Raw genomic sequence first — 22,105 nt, 5'->3', positions numbered from 1 at the left:
CTGTCGGTTGCTAAGCATCGCATGAGAAAATGTTTAGGGCAAGGAGCATTATGCAGGGATAGTGAGGACATCTGTTCACACCCCAACTAGCTCGCATCCCCACCCCCATTGTGCCAAAACCACAAAGATGGCAATCGACACTTTATAACTTACATGGTGGATGGCATCGGCAGTTTTAGCTCTTTTGTGATATATAGGGTTGCCACCTTTTGCCAAGTCAAAAGCCATTTTTTAAAATTCGTTCATGGGATGTGGGCGTCGCTGGCAAGGCCAGCATTTATTGCCCAACCCTAATTGCCCTTGAGACGGTGGTGGTGAGCCGCCTTCTTGAACCGCTGCAGTCCGTGTGGTGAAGGTTCTCCCACAGTGCTGTTAGGAAGGGAGTTCCAGGATTTTGACCCAGTGACGATGAAGGAACGGCGATATATTTCCAAGTCAGGATGGTGTGTGACTTGGAGGGGAACGTGCAGGTGGTGGTGTTCCTTCGCGCCTGCTGCCCTTGTCCTTCTAGGTGGTAGAGGTCGCGGGTTTGGGAGGTGCTGTTGAAGAAGCCTTGGCGGGTTGCTGCAGTGCATCCTGTGGATGGTACTCACTGCAGCCACGGTGCGCCGGTGGTGAAGGGAGTGAATGTCTATGGTGATGGATGGGGTGCCAATCAAGCGGGCTGCTTTGTCCTGGATGGTGTCGAGCTTCTTGAGTGTTGTTGGAGCTGCACTCATCCAGGCAAGGGGAGAATATTCCATCACACTCCTGACTTCTGCCTTGTAGATGGCGGAAAGGCTTTGGGGAGTCAGGAGGTGCGTCACTCGCCGCAGAATACCCAGCCTCTGACCTGCTCTTGTAGCCACAGTATTTATATGGCTGGTCCAGTTAAGTTTCTGGTCAATGGTGACCCCCCAGGATGTTGATGGTGGGGGATTCGGCGATGGTAATGCCGTTGAATGTCAAGGGGAGGTGGTTAGGCTCTCTCTTGTTGAAGATGGTCATTGCCTGGCACTTGTCTGGCGCGAATGTTACTTGCCACTTATCAGCCCAAGCCTGGATGTTGTCCAGGTCTTGCTGCATGCAGGCACGGACTGCTTCATTATCTGAGGGGTTGCGAATGGAACTGAACACTGTGCAATCATCAGCGAACATTCCCATTTCTGACCTTATAATGGAGGGAAGGTCATTGATGAAGCAGCTGAAGATGGTTGGGCCAAGGACACTGCCCTGAGGAACTTCTGCAGCAATGTCCTGGGGCTGAGATGATTGGCCTCCAACAACCACTACCATCTTCCTTTGTGCTAGGTATGACTCCAGCCACTGGAGAGTTTTCCCCCTGATTCCCATTGACTTCAATTTTACTAGGGCTCCTTGGTGCCTCACTCGGTCAAATGCTGCCTTGATGTCAAGGGCAGTCACTCTCACCTCACCTCTGGAATTCAGCTCTTTTGTCCATGTTTGGACCAAGTCTGTAATGAGGTCTGGAGCCAAGTGGTCCTGGCGGAACCCAAACTGAGCATCGGTGAGCAGGTTATTGGTGAGTAAGTGCCGCTTGATAGCACTGTCAACGACACCTTCCATCACTTTGCTGATGATTGAGAATAGGCTGATGGGGCAGTAATTGGCCGGATTGGATTTGTCCTGCTTTTTGTGGACAGGACAAACCTGGGCAATTTTCCACATTGTCGGTTAGATGTCCAGTGTTGTAGCCGTACTGGAACAGTTTGGCTAGTTCTGGAGCACAGGACATCAGCACTACATCCGGGCTGTTGTCGGGGCCCATAACCTTTGCAGTATCCAGTGCACTGAGCACTCAATTAAAACTCAATTAAAAGATGTTTTCTTTGCTGGTGATGAGAACTTACTGAAAATCATAATAACCGGTAAATGCCTCCATATCAAGAGACACAGATGTGAATGGAAAATAAAAATCAGACTTTGTACCTAGTCTATTGTTTTATAAATTCCAGGAAGGGTTCATCAGACTACCTGGTACAAAACTGCATGGCTGGCAATCCCATATCAGCATAAATATCCCAAAAGTTAAACTATTGTCCAGTATTTCAGTCACAATGTACAGATGTTGTGTCATGTAAATAACACCCTCCAAGCTTGACTATGATTCCCCCCACCCCACCATCTCCTGCAGGATAAAAGTGAATGGATTGTTAACTCAGTGTTACAGAACAAATTTGATAAGAGCTGTCCATGGTACCAGACAGGTGTTTCTTTACAATTTAAAAACCACCTTAGGGGGAATGTGATTGAAGTTTTATAAATGATGTGGGGATTGGATACAGTCCAGTTAGATAGATTATTTGAAATGGATAGGTTACAGTAGGATTAGAGGTCATGCCTATAAAATCAATAGAAAAATAATTAGGTTAGATGCCAAGAAATATTTTTCACAGCCAAGTCATCGCCGTCTGAAATAAACTGCCAAGACTTGGTAAATATGGAGTTGCTACAGTCCTTTAAAAGGCAACTTAACGAGTTCCTGAAAGGACAATTCCAGTTGCATAGAATTACAGAAATTACAATACAATCCAGGTGGTGTTTATCCTCCACATGAGCAGCAATCCTAATCGCTTGTGCCCTCTGTTTCCAAATCCTTTTATTCCCCTTTAGTTCAACCACCTATCTAACCTATTCTTAAATGTTGACATGGTCTCTGCTTCAATTGCTACCTTTGGTACTGCATTCCACAGCCTCACAATCCCCTCTATGTAAAAAGGTTTCTCCCATCCCCTATCCTAAATATCTTACATTAATCTTGTATCTGTGTTCCCTCATGCTGGACCCCTAAATCACTGGAGACAGTTTCTATTTACTTTGCCCCATCCCTTCATAATTTAAAATATCTCTATTAAATCACTCCATAATCTCTGTTGTTCTAACAAAAACAGCCCCAATTTTTCCAAGTCTTTCTGCATATTTGTATTTCCTCATACCAGGCCTCGTGAATTTCCTCATGAATCTGCACCATACCCTCTATATCGCCCCAACATTCTTCCTATAGTGCAGAGCCCAAAATTGCAAACAGTACTCCAACTCTGGTGTTACTAAGGTTTTATATAGATTCACCATTACATCTTGATTTTTATATTCTATACCTCTTGCCATAAAACCCAGTATACCTCTAGTTTTTTATGGCCTTGTGCACTTGAGGTACTGCTTTTAAGGTCTTGTGAACCTGAAACTCCAAATCCCTCTGCTGTTGCACCCAGCTTTCCCCCATTCAAAATATAATCACCCAGCTTTCCCCCTTTTCAGCAAAATGTACCACCTCACATTTAGTGACATTAAATTCCATCTGCTACTTTTTTGCCCATATCAATATGCCCTTGTAGCTTCCTTTGGTCCTCAGAATTATTTACTATGCCTCGTATTTTAGTATCATCTGCAAATTTGCACACCACTCCCTCTAGCCCTATGTACACAGTGAACGGAAGCGGTCCCAGACAGAAGCCTGTGGGACACTGCTACGCACTTCCAAAAACTCGGAGAAACTGCCCTCAATTCTCTGTTTCTTCCTTCCTAAGTTTTGAATCCAATTTGCTACCCACCCTGAATCCAAACCCTTTAATCTTCTCCGATACTCTCCTGTGAGGTACTTTGTCAAAGGCTTTCTGAAAGTCCATGTACACCATATCCACCTCATCTCCCCCATCCACGATATCTGTCATCTCTTCAAATAATTCTTTTGTCTAATGGTTCAGGTTTTTCAAGCACGATCTTCCTTTCTGAAATCCGTCTTGGCCGCTTCTAATTATTTTCTCTTCATCCAGAGGGGTAAGTTGCTAGTTAGCAGAGACTGTCATGAATCATAGGCAATTACATTCTCCTGGAGCTTGGTTGTTTTAAGATGGGGAGACTTTCTTCTTCATGCATCACATAGATGCATACCATGGAGCTTTGGTGGCCATATATAAAGTTTCCATATTCCCATTAATTTTGCATCTATCTCAAGTTGATGATACTAACAGATCTTGATGTCCTGATTTAGGAAATGCTTTAATCCAACAATGAACCAACGGCACTATAAATGGCCCTCTAAACCTCCAGGCTCACAAAATTAAGAACAGGACAAAAAAAGCAAGTAAGAAACATAAGTACAAATAGGACCGAACTGCCTTGACTTTGAGGGTCAGATTGCCACAGTCTGAGGGCCACATCTGGGATGAGAGACATTTCCCAGAGTTTTCCTGAATTGGCCACAGGTTTTTCCTACTTTTTTTGCCTCTTCCCGGTGGTTATTTTTATAGAATTGTGGATTGCACCATCAACTGGGTGGGGCAAGCTTGATTGCCTTTTCTTGCCATTCTTTTTGTATGTTTGCATGTAATGTAGGTGCCAATGTACCAACCTGCATTGACGATTACATCAATTTCCAGCTTGGTGATGTCCTCCTGCAAGAGTGAAAGCTTTTCATTCATAACATCGTCCTTCGCATAGTGGGATATCAGCTGTTTAAACTTATTTTCTGCAAAACAAAATGTAGGCAAAATTAGGTAATTACAAAACAGAACCATGACAAAGCTAAACCAGAGGTTTTGAACTATTTTTTGAGCAAAACACTCTTTCTGGGTATAAACACCAAGACAGTGAGCCCTAGCCCCACTCTCCCCCAGAATAATTTAACAGAACATTAGCATCCTATACCTTCTAACAACATAACTAGGCAGTAACTGTATGAAAATTTAATTGTCTTACTGAAGAAAAATTTGCTTTTATATGCTGCCTTTCACATCCTCAGTATATCCCAAAGCATTTCAAAGCCAATGAAGTATTTTCAAAATTATAGACAAATGCAGCAGCCAATTTGCACACAGCAAGGTCCCACAAACAGCAATAAGATAAATGACCAGATAATGGGCTGAAAATTGGATCACGCTGCGTCCGTTTCACAGGCGCCTAAGAGTCCAATATGGTGGGCGGCATGCATGCACTCAATCTGCATTGGAAGTGCGCCACCCACCATATTGGTGTTGACTATTCCGTAGACAACTAGGGCACACGCCTGAAACAGGCATTCATAGTATCACCATAGTAGATACAGCACAGGAGGAGGCCATTCGGCCCATCGTGCCTGTGTCGGCTCCTTGAAAGAGCTATCCAATTAGTCCCATTCCCCTGCTCTTTCCCGTAGCCCTGTAATTTTTTTCCCTTCAAATATTTATCCAGTTCCCTTTTTAAAATTATTATTGAATCTGCTTCCACCGACCTTTCAGGCAGTGCATTCCAGATCATAACAACTCGCTGTGTAAAAAAATGTTTCCTCATGTCGCCTCTGGTTCTTTTGCCAATCATCTTAAATCTGTATCCCCTGGTTAGGGACCCTCTGCCACTGGAAACAGTTTCTCCTTATTTACTCTATCAAAACCCTTCATGATTTTGAACAATTCTGTTAAATCTCCCCTTAACCTTCTCTATTCTAAGGAGAACAACACCAGCTTCTCCAATCTCGCCACATAACTGAAGCCCTATTGTGAAAGCGAGGGTTTCCAGTAGCAGACCGCTAATTCTGAGTAAGAACAAGAGTTTTAATTCCTGAAGGTGCATTTAATTTTTTTTAAAACCTCCTAAACTGTGAAAACCTCTTGAATATGAGACAGTAAAATAAAAATTCACATCTGAATGGCTCTTTAATGGTTTCTATTAAGCTTTCTGTAAGCAATTTGATCAAATTAATAATGTCTTTGCACACATTTATGCAACACACTTCCTAAACTGTGGAAGCCTCTCAATTATTACCAAGTGATACAAATGAGTCTATAAGTGGTCAAGATGGTGTCCTTTTTGCATTTCATTAAGTGTCATTTAATAAAATTCTAAATCTCTTTACGAGCCTTTATGTGAAATCCTTTCTTTATTGTCTAGTGAAATAAAAGTACAAATGTTAAAGCTGGTGCCCATTCTGGGTTTAATCATAAACAGTTAAAAAAATTATATACAGATTCTTTTATGTGTAGTTAATTGAATTGTACTCCGATCCATGCTAATTTATAACAGTATTTACCTTCTACATTGAGTTTACTTTCTCTCTCATGCTCGAGCAAAGGTGTTAGCAGGGGGCAGTTCAGTGAAGGTACTCTCGATGCAGGGGCATGGTTTCAATGCAGTAATTATACCTTATATAATTGCCAGAATAAACAGAGTGGGGGAGGTAAATAAATAATTGAAAAGGTTGAAGATTTGAACCAGTGGAATCAAAATCAAAAATACACTATCATATTGACAGCACACATTCTAGGCACATCTCTGCTCCTTGGCGGCACTGGTGAGGACACTACACTGCTGATCAGATTGAAGTGTTGAGATGACTTTTTAAAAGTCACTTCACACATGAATGATACTTATAGTGGTGAACATCATGGTTCAACAAAAGCAATCCAATAAAATGTTATATTTCCTCATATGTGATCTCTTATTACCTCGTTAAATACAACTATAAAACATGATAAATACTGTATTAACTTCTATTCTCTGTTTGAATGAATATTCCCATCCCAGAGAGGGAGGCAGCACCATTTCTAGAGGTACTGCAGTACTAGGACAGCATAGAGTGAAAGGGGCGAAGCCCCTATTATATTATTTTATTAGTTTAGTGGCAACCAAGTGATTGTGACTCCAACTACCATCATAGCAAGTTGTGAAACTTAATTCAACAAATCTGGCTTGTGGGCTGGCACCAGGAAAAAATGATCATAAAAGCTGTTGGATTGTCGTAAAAAAAAACAATGCTTCACTAATGTCCCTCAAGGAAGGGAAACTACCATCTCTACCTTGTCTGGCCTACATATGACTCCAGTTCCACACTATGTGGTTGACTCAATATCTTCAGGGCACCTAGGGATGGGCAATAAATACTGCCTTGCTAGGGTTGCCCATGTCCCTAGAACAATTTTTTAAAAATCTATTGCAAAAGTCAATTTAATACACAGTTGCAAATAAAGACTTAGCTGATGTTCAGCTGATAACATAACTATTTTTTCCTTTTAAATATTCTCCATTCAAAAATAAATGAGGCATGTTCCATAAATATAAACTTGAACAAAAGAATTCTATGCTTACAATGACATGGTGAAAAAAAAGTTCTGAAAAAGAGTTTCTACAAAGGATAAGTGAAAAGGCACACTTCAACTGAATTAGACATTCTGTGTTGATGCAACTGGATCTTTTAAGTATGAATGCTGGGAGTCTAAAATGAAAACAAATGTGCTAGAAACAGACAACTACACCATCTGCACCAGTAGCCCCTACTACTCCAGTCATCTTATTCAGTGCAAGTGACAAAGCAACTTTGACCTCATCTAGGAACACTGTGTAAGGCAACTGCTCATGTTGACTTCTGATCTGTTTGAACACAGACTGTTGCACTGAAATACGGTCTCTGAATTCTTCACTCACGGTTCTCTGCAGTCAGTCTCTAAATGTATTGCAGTCAGCAAGCATCACACCTTGGCATTCTTGAGGTATTCCAATTGTCCTCGCTCCTGCAAACCAGAGGTCTCCCCTATTGATGTTGCAAAGATGCTGGTGCGCTTGAGGCTTTCCACGACCGGTGGGCACCGCAGGGACAGGAGTGCATCGTCGATGAGGAAAATAAAATTATGATTTAATTTGTTTCTTTTAATTGATCTGTCGGGATGACATGGATGGCCCAGTGTCATCAGAAAAATGGGCCACATTCACACCTATACCCCCCCCACCCCACCTCTCAAGGGGCTTAAACAAAAAACAAAAAAAATGATGATTCTCAGTCATTGGGACTGATCAGCGCTCAATTGCTTTCAGAATCTCACTCACGGGGATTTCGGATACTCAGCAAAAAAAAATCCTGCAAAGATGCTCAATGCCTCCATCATTTGACCACCCATAAAGAGGCTTGTGAACAATTTCATCCAATTCCTCCTCTATCCTCTGCAGGGAGACTCCATGGCCTCTTTTTAGGTTCATCACTAACCAGATGGGAAACAAAGCAGGCTTGGGGTAGGCCCAATCCAATTCATCCCATTCCACTGCATATTTTGTCTCCATCACTGAACTAATTGTGGAGAAAGATCACAAGAGTAGAATAGCAGTTTTAACCCATGATAAATACAGTGTTTAAGGATGGTTACTTTAGGACGGTGCGGGTCCCATTTTCTTTTGCTCCTATGTGTTACTTTAGCAACAGCTATGGTGATATTAGGAACTGCTTAATAAAAGGTACTGACCTCTTTAAAATCAGACACAAGAGGCACAAGTGTTCAGTGCATTAAACCCATTGCAATGTAGTTGAAGGGCTGTCTTTAAGTATTAAAATATTAAATGTTATCAATGCATAAGGTAAACCCATGTATTAAAGTACACAAAGTAAGTAGGACCAGAGGACATAAAAGGAAATGAGTTAAGACTAAGTTCAGAACAGATAATCGGAAGATTGTCTTTAATCAGAGCAAGAAATGTTTAGAATAATTTGCCAGGTATAGTACCAGAGGGATGAGCTTTGATTTGCCAAATGGCCATCTTTTAACATGAACTTTTCTTATGAACACGCATTATAAAATACGGTGACATAAACCCTCAAAGCAAAGTAAATGCACACAGCATCTTTTGTCCAGCTACCTACTTAAGCTAATTGATCAACAATTATGAGCAACGCCTTGGGGTGGGGTAGAAGAGATGATAAAAGCACACTGAAAAACTCATCAGGGTTCAGCAAAACTCATCTGAATTGCTCTACTTTCAGGGAATGGGACAGAATGGAAACATTGCTTCGATTCAGTTTTACCCACCTTGCAATTCCCTTATTACCACAACTAAAGAAATTGAACAATGCTTCTTCATACAACACACTCACTGAAACACAGTGAGTGGGGAAGAAAGGTGGCCCGACACTATGGATCTAAAATGCATTGCACTAGTATGTTTCCACCACAATCCTCCATAGAGTTTCTGTTCTCGACCATGCTGTTATGGGCACATATGAGCAAAAGACTTCCCTACAGGAAGGGAGTGAACTATCACAGGGATATACAGACTTAGACATCTCCTTAAAGCTGTTTTTACAGCAACATTGGTAGGTGTCTAGGAACAATTTGTCAAACCATCCCCTTGGCTGGGAATGGTGCAAGATAGAGAGACCAAAGGACGGATAAATACCTTTGTGGGGGAAATGAAAAATATTTAATATTGTTTACCTATTTTATTATTTCAACACAAACTTGTGGAATAAATACGCTCCTTCTCCTCTCTGCATCCTTACTGTGTCGAAATCAAAACTCATCAGTCTGTTATTCTATTTCTTTCCTAGAACCTCAATATTGTGCAATTCTTTACTTCCTTTTTTACTTCGTTTTACAATCTGATGAAAGATACATACCCAAAATGCCATACACTGTCTTTTCTCTTTACAGGTGCTGACTGACCTGCTGTGCATTTCAAGCATTTTCTCATTTTACTTCAGATTTCCAGCATTTGCAGTTTTTCCTTTTTATTTTACTGATTTGCATGGTCTTCTCTTCTATCCCTTTCAAATTTGATTGTGTCCTACACTTTGGGCTTTGGCCCTTCACTCAGTTTGCTCAATTTAAAAAAAGACAGAATTGATGACTTGGGAACACTAATATAGCAAAAGAATTAAACTCTCCTGCCTCACATCACCGGCCTTCAGCTATTCAATCGAGAATGTGAGCAGGTGCCGACCTGGAGGTGCACTGGGTGACATGGCAATTGACATTTTTGCCTTATTTTGAAAGAGGAGGCATTCAAACCCTATTCTGCACCTCCTCCAATGGCATTGTCAAGATCAGGAAACCGGCTATAGGAAATTAAGGGCTCATACCTACATTGTATCAGTTCAGAAGCATTTGTCCCTGACCCATTTTTTTAAATTTCAAGTAAACTGCCAGTGATAAAAATTGTGAACATGTCAATCAAAATGGACTCCAGTCAGATATTCAGCGTTCCCATGCCTGCTCACTGCAGTGCTCGTCGATCCAGCTGAATCTGACACAGGATGGAAAAGTGGGGACTGACTAGATTTAGAAATTAATTCCCCAATTTTAAAAATACACATTTCAAATGATACTTAATTGTTAACTGCATTAAATTAATAGCAGATGGATGCATTCGGAAGGCACAGTGCTAAGAAGATGTTTGGTATCAGCTGGGACGAAATGTCCATTGCTGAAGTAATGAGATGGTAGCCTGCATGCAACTACACAGAAATTGTGATGTGCAGGGTGTGTGTGCTGTAAGTCAGAAGATCAGAACCCTTGGGTGATGGAATGGCTCCCAGCTGGGAAAAAATAAAGCTGAGATAAGAGAATGTGTATTTAAATGAAATCATGACAATGGACAGAGAGAATGCAGGATGGTGCAGTTTTGTGATGTCAATGGCCAGGCTGGTTGTGACTGCCTCAATTACCCCCCTAAACAGCAGCCTTGTGAGAAATGAGGGAACTTGAAAAGTTGTTACAGTTTTTTTGAGAATTAGAGGGGCTTACAATTCCTTTAATATGAGAAAGAATGTCTTTAAAAAGAAATGAGAGAAAAAGCATGGTGGTTAGAAAATAAAGTTGAAAAGCCAATCTCTTCCCCCTCAATAACTTAGGGGGTAAATGCAGCACCTAATGTAATACAGTTATACAGAACAGGAAGGTCCCAAATTCAATTGCTGATCTGTGCTGAGTTAGTTTCTCTCAGCCAGGATGTCAGTACACTGGAAGGTGAGTGTATCAGCCAGAGCTCCCGCTTCCCATCTCTATCCAGGTATCTGCCAGAAAGTGTACATCGACGTACATTAAGTGAAGAGAGGATCGTCTTGGCTGCGATGCCCCATTGTGAAATAGCCCATCAGGAACTCACTGTCAAGGCCACTTGGTGAAATGCTGGCATGCGGTTGGCACTCTTGAAATTGTACTCCTACATAAGTCAGTGCCATCAGAGTGGAGGGGAGACAAATTCGTGAAAAGAAAATTAAAGTTGAAAAACCATGAAACTAACGTCCTTTAGGGAAGGAAACCTGCCGTCCTTACCCGGTCTGGCCGATACGTGACTCCAGACCCACAGCAATGTGGTTGATTCTTAATCGCCCTATGAAATGGCCTAGCAAGCCACTCAGTTGAAAAGTCATAAGAATAAAACCGGACAGACCACTAGGCACCGGACACAACAAAGGCAAACCAAGCCCAGTCGACACTGCAAAGTCCTCCTCACTAACATCTGGGTGCCAAAGTTGGGAGAGCTGTCCCACAGACTGGTCAAGCAACAGCCTGACATAGCCATACTCTCAGAATCATACCTTTCAGCCAACGTCCCAGACTCCTCCATCACCATCCCTGGGTATGTCCTGTCCCACCAGGACAGACCCACCAGAGGTGGCAGTACAGTGATATACAGTCAGGAGGGAGTGGCCCTGGGAGTTCTCAACATTGACTCCGGACCCCATGAAATCTCATGGCATCGGGTCAAACATGGGCAAGGAAACCTCCTCCTATTACCACCTACCGCCCTCCCTCAGCTGATCAATCAGTCCTCCTCCATCTTGAGCACTACTTGGAGGAAGCACTGAGGGTAGCAAGAGCACAGAATGTACTCTGGGTGGAGGACTTCAATGTCCATCACCAAGAGTGGCTCGGTAGCACCACGACTGACCGAGCTGGCCCTGTCCTGAAGGACACAGCTGCCGGACAAGGCCTGTGGCAGGTGGTGAGCAAGCCAACACAAAGGAAAAACCTACTTGACCTCGTCCTCACCAATTTACCTGTCGCAGATGCATCGGTCAATAACCGTATTGGTAGGAGTGACCACCGCACAGTCCTCGTGGAGGCGAAGTCCCATCTTCGCACTGAGACGACTATCCAACGTGTTGTGTGGCACTACCACCGTGCTAAATGGGATAGATTCAGAACGGATCTAGCAGCTCAAAACTGGGCATCCATGAGGCGCTGTGGGGCATCAGCAGCAGCAGATTTGAATTCCAGCACAATCTGTAATCTCATGGCCCGGCATATTCCTCACTCTACCATTACCAACAAGCCAGGAGATCAACCCTGGTTCAATGAGGAGTGTAGAAGAGCAAGCCAGGAGCAGCACCAGGCGTACCTAAAAACGTACCTGGTGAAGCTACAACACAGGACTACATGCATGCTAAACAGCGGACGCAATATACTATAGACAGAGCTAAGCGATTCCACAACCAACGGATCAAATCAAAGCTCTGCAGTCCTGCCACATCCAGTCGTAAATGGTGGTGGACAGTTAAATAACTAACGGGAGGAGGAGACTCTGTAAACATCCCCATCCTCAATGATGGCAGAGTCCAGCATGTGAGTGCAAAAGACAAGGCTGAAGCGTTTCCAACTATCTTCAGCCAGAAGTGCCGAGTAGATGATCCATCTCGGCCACCTCCCGATATCCCCAACATCACAGTAGCCAGTCTTCAGCCAATTCGATTCACTCCACGTGATGTCAAGAAACAGCTGAGTGCACTGGATACAACAAAGGCTATGGGCCCCAACAACATCCCGGCTGTAGTGCTGATGACTTGTGCTCCAGAACTAGCCACGACTCTAGCCAAGCTGTTCCAGTACAGCTACAACACTGGCATCTACCCGACAATGTGGAAAATTGCCCAGGTATGTCCTGTCCACAAAAAGCAGGACAAATCCAATCCGGCCAATTACTGCCCCATTAGCCTACTCTCAATCATCAGCAAAATGATGGAAGATGTCGTCGACAGTGCTATCAAGCGGTACTTACTCACCAATAACCTGCTCACCGATGCTCAGTTTGGGTTCCGCCAGGACCACTCGGCTCCAGGCCTCATTACAGCCTTGGTCCAAACATGGACAAAAGAGCTGACTTCCAGAGGTGAGGTGAGAGTGACTGCCCTTGACATCAAGGCAGCATTTGACCGAGTGAGGCACCAAGGAGCCCTAGTAAAATTGAAGTCAATGGGAATCGGGGAAAACTCTCCAGTGGCTGGAGTCATACCTAGCACAAAGGAAGATGGTAGTGGTTGTTGGAGGCCAATCATCTCAGCCCCAGGACATTGCTGCAGAAGTTCCTCAGGGCAGTGTCTTAGGCCCAACCATCTTCAGTTGCTTCATCAATGACCTTCCCTCCATCATAAGGTCAGAAATGGGAATGTTCGCTGATATTAGCACAGTGTTCAGTTCCATTCGCAACCCCTCAGATAATGAAGCAGTCCGTGGCCGCATGCAGCAAGACCTGGACAACATCCAGGCTTGGATTGATAAATGGCAAGTAACATTCGCGCCAGGCAATGACCATCTCCCACAAGAGAGTATCTAACCACCTCCCCTTGACATTCAACGGCATTACCATTGCCGAATCCCCCACCATCAACATCCTGGGGGTCACCATTGACCAGAAACTTAACTGGACCAGCCACATAAATACTGTGGCTACAAGATCAGGTCAGAGGCTGGGTATTCTGCGGCAAGTGACTCACCTCCTGACTCCCCAAAGCCTTTCCACCATCTACAAGGCACAAGTCAGGAGTGTGATGGAATACTCTCCATTTGCCTGGATGAGTGCAGCTCCAACAACACTCAAGAAGCACGACACCATCCAGGACAAAGCAGCCCACTTCATTGGCACCCCATCCACCACCCTAAACATTCACTCCCTCCATCACCGGCGCACAGTGGCTGCAGTGTGTACCATCCACAGGATGCACTGCAGCAACTTGCCAAGGCTTCTTCGACAGCACCTCCCATTCCCGCGATCTCTACCACCTAAAAGGACAAGGGCAGCAGGCACATGGGAACACCACCACCTGCACGTTCCCCTCCAAGTCACACACCATCCCGACTCGGAAATATATCGCCTTTCCTTCATCGTCGCTGGGTCAAACTCCTGGAACTCCCTACCTAACAGCACTGTAGGAGAACCTTCACCACACGGACTGCAGAGGTTCAAGAAGGTGGCTCACCACCACCTTCTCCAGGGCAATTAGGGATGGGCAATAAATGCTGGCCTTGCCAGCGACGCCCACATCCCATGAACGAATAAAAAAACAAGAGGGTGAAAAATGTTAATTTTAGTACTTTTCATGCAGTCCATTATGGAATCAAAAAAGTTCTTTTTAAGAGAAAAAAGCAGGCACAAATCCTACTTCTCTGCTAGTGTTGCTAAGCAACTAGGGTTTGGCAAACAAAATCTTGGATTGGTTTTTAGAAATGTCAATCAAACAACTCTACTGCTTCCTGTCATGTGAAACTTAGTTGCAAAAAAAGGAAGTGAGGAGAACAGTCATTTTGTTGAAGCAGGTAATCAAATAAAAAGCTGCCCATTTTATAAGTGTATTATTTGAATATAGGCAGTGAAGCTTTTCTTAAGCATGCCATTTATAAAACAGTAATTCTTAAACTTTGATGATCATCTGGTTTTATTTTCTGTTTCAGTCTAGCAGGAGGGTGAGGAGACAAATTGGCACTGCAAGAAAAATCAATGGAGGAATTGAACCCTGCATCAGCATTTGAGAAAGATCCATTCGAGCTCACGGCTGAAGATGTCTACGATATATCTTACGTCATTGGCCGAGATTTAATCAAACTCAGCGGCTCAGAAGGCTGCCACAGTGTCTCTGAGCTGCAGTATAAGATAATCAGAGTTCTAGAAATGTTCGAGTCGCTGGTGAATAAGCACAACCTAACAGTAGAAACGTTGAAAATTGAACGGGACAATCTCAGAGCTGAAACGGAAAGACTTCAACAGGCAGTAAGCGATTCAAAGAAGCAGCAATGCACTCGGCAGGACAAACTTGTGGTTGATGTCAACAACCCAGATCGCCCACGTTTCACACTACAGGAACTGAGGGATGTATTGCAAGAACGCAATAAGCTGAAGGCCCAGTTGCTTGTTGCACAAGAAGAACTTGAGTGTTACAAAAGCGGATTAATCTCCACAAAAGAATCTCAAACCGTAGAAATTAATGAGTCAAGTGCAAGTGGTGCTAGTGAACAAACTATGATTAAAAAACTGTTTTCTCTTAAACATAGAAAAAATCCTTAACCACCAGGGAGACTCAGATCTTCAAAAGGTTTCGTGGTATTTTGAACTCATTGCTTTATTAAACAGAATTGCAGTACTTTGGAACAACTGTATATTGTCATGAAACAAGAGTTTTCAAAGTTTACTTTTCTACACAAACCGAAAAGTTGATTTTACTTTCTTTTTCTAGTTAGAGCAGAAATAAAAGGAATGCAAAAAGACATTAAAGTAGATTTAATTTCTGAATAGCCACTTTTAATTAAGTAAAAGCTCTGATAAACAATTGTAATTCCAGAAAATGTTGCTATATATTACATAGAATTACATCGAAATTATAACACAGAAACAGGCTGTTTGGCCGAACCAGTCCATTTTGGCATTTATCCTCCACACGAACTTGTATATAATTCCATAATGCAGCTGAGCTTATAAAATAGGACTTAAAATTAACAGATTTCCCAGACCGAGATAACTGGACTTAGCAATGGAGCAACAACTGTGATGGCATGGTTTTATTACAATTGCCAGTTTGAGACAGATACCTCCTTACAGTGATGAGGAGCAGGTAAAGCAGTCTTTCAGTTAACTTTAAAAAGTTTGAAAAGTCAAACTACCTGAAAAGTTTTTAAACTTTACCACATGCCAATTGCAGTTATACTGTAGCTGGTGTGAAGCCAAAGCAATGTGAAACCACTTCTTGGAAATGGGCTCACACTGTTTGCTTCGAGTGACTTCACATCCTGATTGTCAATGAAAAACTGAAACTACTTAGAATCAACGCAAGCTGTGTAATATGACTGGCCCACGGCAGTGAACTTGTGCAAGGGACTGATACTTGATTTCCAATGGCAACATAATGGTCTTTTCATAGCATTCCCACATGCTGAATAATACAATCTTTACTAAGTGGCTCCAGGTACTGTATGTATAATGTAAAGTAAGTACACAATGTTTTGGATATTGACAGGCCAGTTTTTTTTTTAAAGAATACATAAACCAGAGTTTTGTCAATCACTGATTCTGCAGCTTTCATTTCAAGCCCTTAAAGAGTATTTTGCAAAGTAATGTCTGATATATATTGGTGTAGAATATATATACCATCTTTGGTACAGATTATTAAGTAAATTTATTATTCAACATTCTTTCATGTGTATATAACATATATTTGGGGAAATTGGAACTCATTTCCTACTCAGCTGTCAGAACTGAGTAAGTTAATGTTTTGAAATAATTTAACCATATTATACACATTTCCTCCATTACCAAAGACATGTTTTTTAACACTTTGGTGGACTCTGAAATATGAAGTTAATTGATAAAATTATAGTTTCATTCTGCCCAAACTTGCTAACTTTCTCCTGAGGATGCAGAATCGCACTGGGGAAAGGTTCCAGTACCTCACTGAAATGGCCACTCTTCATTTGTGCACCGAGAGAATAAATGTCACCAGGCTATTTGGAGAGCATCAAAGCCAAGCCCAATCTTATGCTCACCAAACTTCCACATATGCACACTTCCATCACTGGATAATAACCAAGAGCAGGAACCTTAGCTGACTTTTTTCCTTTCCTGGTTCAGGGACACTGAGGTGAATTGTAGACCTCCTTCCCTTCTTACTTTTCTCCTGGCAGAGCTCTTAACTCTGCACAGACTTAATGATCACTAAAAACTGATAAGCCTTAAAATGTGATTTTTTTTTAATAAGAATTTTCAGGAAGGAAGGGAAGATATGGAACACATTTAAGTATTAACCATTTACAGTTCTAACTTTTGAGGTACCTTTTCCTTCAAGTTTATTTTTTTCTTTTAAATATCAAAATATATTACTCACCTTCAGCAAAGTCTTTCCATGTTTGAATCTCATCAAGGGTAACAAACCTTTCAGCTTTGTAGTATATTCGTTTCTCTGTTTGATCAATTTCCTCTAGATGCTCTTTATTAGAAAAAAGACAAACAAAAAGGTTCTGTATTTTTATCCCCGTTTTTCCCCAAGGGATTTTCCATGCCACTGTAGATCCTCTTACCATTGCCACACATCCTTCCCCCAACAATAAACAACCAGTCAACCTATTCCAAGGCTTTACTGATCTTTGACAATTCTTTCTCTCTGCAGAAGCATTTTGACTCCAGTCAGTCTGGTCAAGATCACAAATTCACAGGGGTATATCTTGGGTAAACATCCTACTGCTCCTGAGCACAATGCACCAGTGAACAATTTGTATGAAGATGTAAGCACTCCCTAGCACACAAGTTACAATTTAGCAAACTGAAATCATAGGTACTTTTCAAAAACTATTAAATATTCCTGAGCTACACCTCTTATTCTACATACCCTAAACTCTAGCTAACAGAAGTTGTGGGCACATATCCATGACCTCTGTCAAATACTGCATCCACTCTTTTATTCCCTCTTCAGTTTTTTTTCCTCTTCCTACAGTTTGACTCCCTTGCTAGCAATCCAGTTCCACAGATGGCAGCTGCTTTCCAGTACCTCATTCAAGTGGGCATTATTTTTTTTTAAATTCCTTCTCGGGAGGTGGGATCGCTGGAAAGGCCGGCATTTATTGCCCTGAAAAGGTGGTGATACAACCAAGTGGTTTGATAGGCCACTTCAGAGGGCAGTTAGGAGTCAACCACGTTGGTGTGGGACTAGAGTTACATATAGGCCAGATCGGGTAAGGACAGCAGGTTTCCTTCCCTAAAGAACATTTAGTGAACCAGTTGGGTTTTTACGACAAACCGATAGCTTCATGTACACTTTTTTTAAACTGAATTAAAATTCTCAAACTGCTATGATGAGATTTGAACTCACACTCTGGATTATTAGTCCAATAACATAAACACTACACTGCTGTACCCTTTATAATCATGTGTAAGTCTCAACAGGGAGTGCTAATATACAATGAGGGCATCGTAGTTGAGCCGAATCCTGCCCTCATCCAATGCCTACACATGTGTACTTTCAGCAACGGTTGCCGGACAGCTATCAGCAGCGGGAACCCTGGCCAATTTTACTTCCCTAACCCAGGGCACTGTAGCCACATGTAGCATGCCTAATCTTTGTCTTGGCTGACATTACAGTTAACTCAGTGTAGTCTAGGGATCAAACAAATTATATATTTCACAATATCATGAAAAAATGTATCCATTTTCTTTAATGTTTTCATTAAAGTTTTTACTTGAAGGTTTCAGTCTCTCCCAAAAGCCTTGGCACGTGCATGATACTTTTGCCCAGTGATGTGACTTATAATGATTTGGATATTGTAGTCTGAGCATGTGCAGGATGCAATTTCCCAGGATGCTCAATACCAGACAACTGTACTGATGGAATATTTTTCTTAAACTTCTAGCACTATCTATTCAGTAACTTTTCTTCCAATCATTTTAAAGAACAAGATAACAAATTTAGAAAGCTTTACTGAGATGATATTTGTAGTTTCTTTTTAAATGCAGATACTGTGTGTGTGTGGCTATGTGAGGGGGGGGGGGGGGAGGGAGTGAGACAAAGTGACAGTTTTCTACTTACCCGCCTGTTGCAGATTTAATTTTGACTGCCTTAAACTTTAAAAAGTTTCTGAGAGAAACAAATAGGAAGGAAGGAGGAGGTTAACGGGTTGAGAGTGAAGGGTGAGGAGGGTATTCAATCAAAGTCTATTAGAATCATAGAATGATACTGCACAGAAGGCAGACATTCGGCCCATCGTGCCTGTGCCGGCTCTTTGAAAGAGCTATCCCATTAGTCCCGCTCCCCTGCTCTTTCCCCCCCTTCAAGTATTTATCAATTCCCTTTTGAAAATTATTAAATCTGCTTCCACCTTGTTGCTGGTACCAAACTTAGTGGTTTTGCAACTGCAGGAATAGTTCCAGTTAGGCTTTGATATTTTACTGTAAACTAGTAAATAGTCCATGACATTGCCCAGTTAGTTGATGAATACAAGTTTATTTTTAAAAGGCAATGGAAGACTTCAGAGACTGGTTCCACAGAACTATCTATTAGCTTAAGCCTGTAACCAGATGGCGATAGGTTAAATAGTGAAACTGAATGGGAAATGTTGGTAGAAAATGATGACCAATAATCATGGCCTCTAGTGCATCCCCCACTTTCTTCACTCCACCATTGGCGGCCGTGCCTTCAACCATCTAAGCCCTAAGCTCTGGGATTCCCTCCCAAAACTCTCCTCCTATCTCTCCTCCTTTAAGATGCTCCTTAAAACCTACCTCTTTGGCTGGAGCTTTTGGTCACACATGTCTTAATATCGCTTTATGTGGCTCGGGGTCAAATTTTGTCTGATTTACACTCCTGTGAAGCGCCTTGGGACATTTTACTATGTTAAGTGAGTTATATTTGTGACATTGGGAAGTAACATTTATTTCTGAGGAAGAATCTATTGCAATGTTAGATGAATTTTTTAAAATATGTTTTTTTAATCTCTAGATTCCAAGAAGATTGGTTTTTCCCCTTCCATTTGAGGTGATGGTGGAGAAGGAGGGAGTTGTGTGTGTGTGTGTGGGGAGGGGGCTGAAAACGAAACTTACTTTTCGCCACCTTCCAGTCGGTGGTGGGGTAAGTGGGGTTAAACTCCTTGGATGTCATGCTGGCGAAGGACGTCGAGAGGCCACAAGCCGGGGCCCCGCTCGACGGCAGCGAGTGGCGGCGGCGGCGGCGGCCGACGGACAACAGCGAGCGCGCGGGCGCCGAGCCGCGGGACGGTTGGGATTGGAACGCGTTTGAACTTGTCGGCCGGCGGGCGCGCGCCGACACCACCAACGGCCGCCCGTTCCAAACAGCACTCCAACTCCGGCTTCTCAAAGCGAAAAGTTTCTCCATCGGTTTGCTTTGAAGCAACATTTGTGCGGCGGGGGTCGAGGAAAAGAGTTTTTAAAATAAAAATTTTTAATTGAGTTTTTTTTAAAAACTTTCTTCGCCGTGTGCACGCAACGCCCGCGAAATTCTTCCGGGTACGTGACGCGGGGCAATGGAGGCCAATCAGAGATCAGGGGAGGCGGATGCCCAGCGCAAGGGCTTCTAGGATTTGTAGTTTTCTCTTCCTGCTTGTCTGTTCTAGGAAGGAACAGGAGGAGGCCATTCAGCCCGTTGAGCCTGTGACATAGGAACAGGAGGAAGCCATTCAGCCCCTGGAGCCTGTTACATAGGAACAGGAGGAGGCCATTCAGCCCCTCGAGTCTGTTACACAGGAACAGGAAGAGGCCATTCAGTCCTTTGAGCCTGTTACATAGGAACAGGAGGAGACCATTCAGCCCCTCGAGCCTGTTACATAGGAACAGGAGGCTGTTCAGCCCCTCGACCTGTTACACAGGAACAGGAAGAGGTCGTTCAGCCCCTTGCGCCTGTTGCATAGGAACAGGAAGAGGCCATTCAGCCCATCGAGCCTGTAAATCATTCAATTAGTTGATGGCTGATCTGTATCTTAACTCCATCTAATTGTCTTGGTTCCATAACCTTTAATACCCTTGTCTAACAAAAATCTATCAATCTCAGTTTTGAAATTTTCAATTGATCCCCCAGCCTCAACAGCTTTTTGGGTGAGAGACTATATTTCAATCGGTGTCTGAAGATCTGCATATAGTTCCTTCCCACAGGCACAAAATATCACTGAAGAGTAACTCAATATTGAAGAGAGCTTGTAGTTACAAGAAAAATAAGAGATAGCAAGCTAGACATAGCAAGTATTGAAAAAGCATAGTTGAAGGTTATTTGGCTTTTTATATTTCTTGCATTTCTGTGTTTATGATGTATTTTAAGTGAGATGAGGATTTGCATTTAGGTATTCAAATATATTCTGCACCACAGAATAAAGTACACTCATGATTCCACACATAGTGTGTTCTCAACCACAAGCTGAATGGAGGTAGGCATTTCCCCACAGAAAAAAACCCATTAAAAACACAGAACAAAGTCAAACGCAGAGTCATCCCAAGCTAATCTTGTTCACCTCCGAGTGAGTGGTTACAGAGCATTAGCAGATGTCATCTCCTCTCTGGTTCTTTTGCCAATTACCTTCAATCTGTGCCCTCTGGTTACCGATCCTTCTGCCACTGGAAACAGTTTCTCCTTATTTACTCTATCAAAACCCTTCATGATTTTGAACACCTCTATTAAATCTCCCCTTAACCTTCTCTGTTCTAAAGAGAACAACCCCAGCTTCTCTAGTTTCTCCATTTAACTGAAGTCCCGCATCCCTGGTACCATTCTAGTAAACCTCCTCTGCACCCTCTCTAAGGCCTTGACATCCTTCCTAAAGTGTGGTGCCCAGAATCGGACACAATACTCCAGCTGGGGCCTAACCAGTGATTTATAAAGGCTTGTGCTTGTGTACTCTATGCCTCTGTTTATAAAGCCAAGGGTCCCGTATGCTTTTTTAACAGCCTTCTCAACTTGTCCTGCCACCTTCAAAGATTTCTGTACGTCAACTTGTGCAGCATGATCTTGGCAGATGTAAATGATCCCACGACACTCTTTGAAAAGGAGCAGGGGAGTACTACCGATGTCCTGGCTAACATTTATCCCTCAATCAATAAAACAGATTATTTGGTCATAGATCTATCTCGTTGCTGTTTGTGGGACATTACATTGTAGTCACAGTTGTTTACTTTACAAGGAGTACTTCATTGGCTGTGAGGATTGGAAAGGCCCATGTAACTGCAAATTCTTTCTTCAAGTTTGGAGCCTGAGGTTAACTGAAACCTAATAAAATGTCCAAAGTTCTGATTTTTGCATGCATTTTTAAATTTACAAAGTTAGATATCCAGGGAGGTGCACAGTTCGTGCAAATTTCAAAATATGAAGCACCCCATGGCTATGATCCAGAATGTTCCTTGTTTAAATCACAATCTAACTCTTGGAGAAAGCTGTCAAAATTCTGACGTGCGTTCCTATTTGATTGATGGCCTGCGGAACCAATGAGAAGGCGGCAGGCGTGGCACATGCGTAGTTTGACGCGGAGGGTAGGGTCTTACGCTGGACGCTGCTTACGTCACAGAGAGGGATGGACCGCCGTTGATTACTTCAACCGTCACAGAACGGAGGCGGGATGTATTTTTGCGATTGGTTGTTGTCTCTTGATTGACAACCACGCGGTTTCCCCCCACC

The 22,105-nt window shown here is 42.7% G+C and overlaps 2 protein-coding genes across 5 annotated transcripts in view; one reads left to right on the top strand and one right to left on the bottom strand.

The window, feature by feature from the left end:
* LOC137306405 (ADP-ribose glycohydrolase MACROD1-like) overlaps nt 1-19,958 on the bottom strand; it is a 631,024-nt gene extending 611,066 nt beyond the window's left edge. For all 4 annotated transcript variants that reach the window (XM_067975577.1, XM_067975580.1, XM_067975579.1 and 1 more), the window contains exons 1-3: nt 19,531-19,958; nt 16,826-16,927; nt 4,352-4,468 (exon numbers count right to left, since the gene is read on the bottom strand). In XM_067975577.1, coding sequence (XP_067831678.1) covers nt 4,352-4,468; nt 16,826-16,927; nt 19,531-19,843 — 532 coding nt within the window. In that variant the 5' untranslated portion in view covers nt 19,844-19,958. The remainder of the gene's footprint in view (nt 1-4,351; nt 4,469-16,825; nt 16,928-19,530) is intronic.
* LOC137306407 (RILP-like protein 2) lies at nt 14,211-16,005 on the top strand. Its single transcript, XM_067975581.1, has 2 exons — nt 14,211-14,270; nt 14,406-16,005. Exon 2 carries the CDS (start codon nt 14,452-14,454, stop codon nt 15,013-15,015), a length of 564 nt encoding a protein of 187 aa, XP_067831682.1. The 5' UTR covers nt 14,211-14,270; nt 14,406-14,451; the 3' UTR covers nt 15,016-16,005.
* Nucleotides 19,959-22,105: the final 2,147 nt, after the last annotated feature.

The sequence above is a fragment of the Heptranchias perlo genome, chromosome 43, assembly GCF_035084215.1.
Source record: "Heptranchias perlo isolate sHepPer1 chromosome 43, sHepPer1.hap1, whole genome shotgun sequence".
NCBI classification, from domain to species: Eukaryota; Metazoa; Chordata; class Chondrichthyes; order Hexanchiformes; family Hexanchidae; genus Heptranchias; species Heptranchias perlo.
Note: the sequence above shows the minus strand (reverse complement) of the source record. Positions and strands in the feature narration are given on the sequence as shown.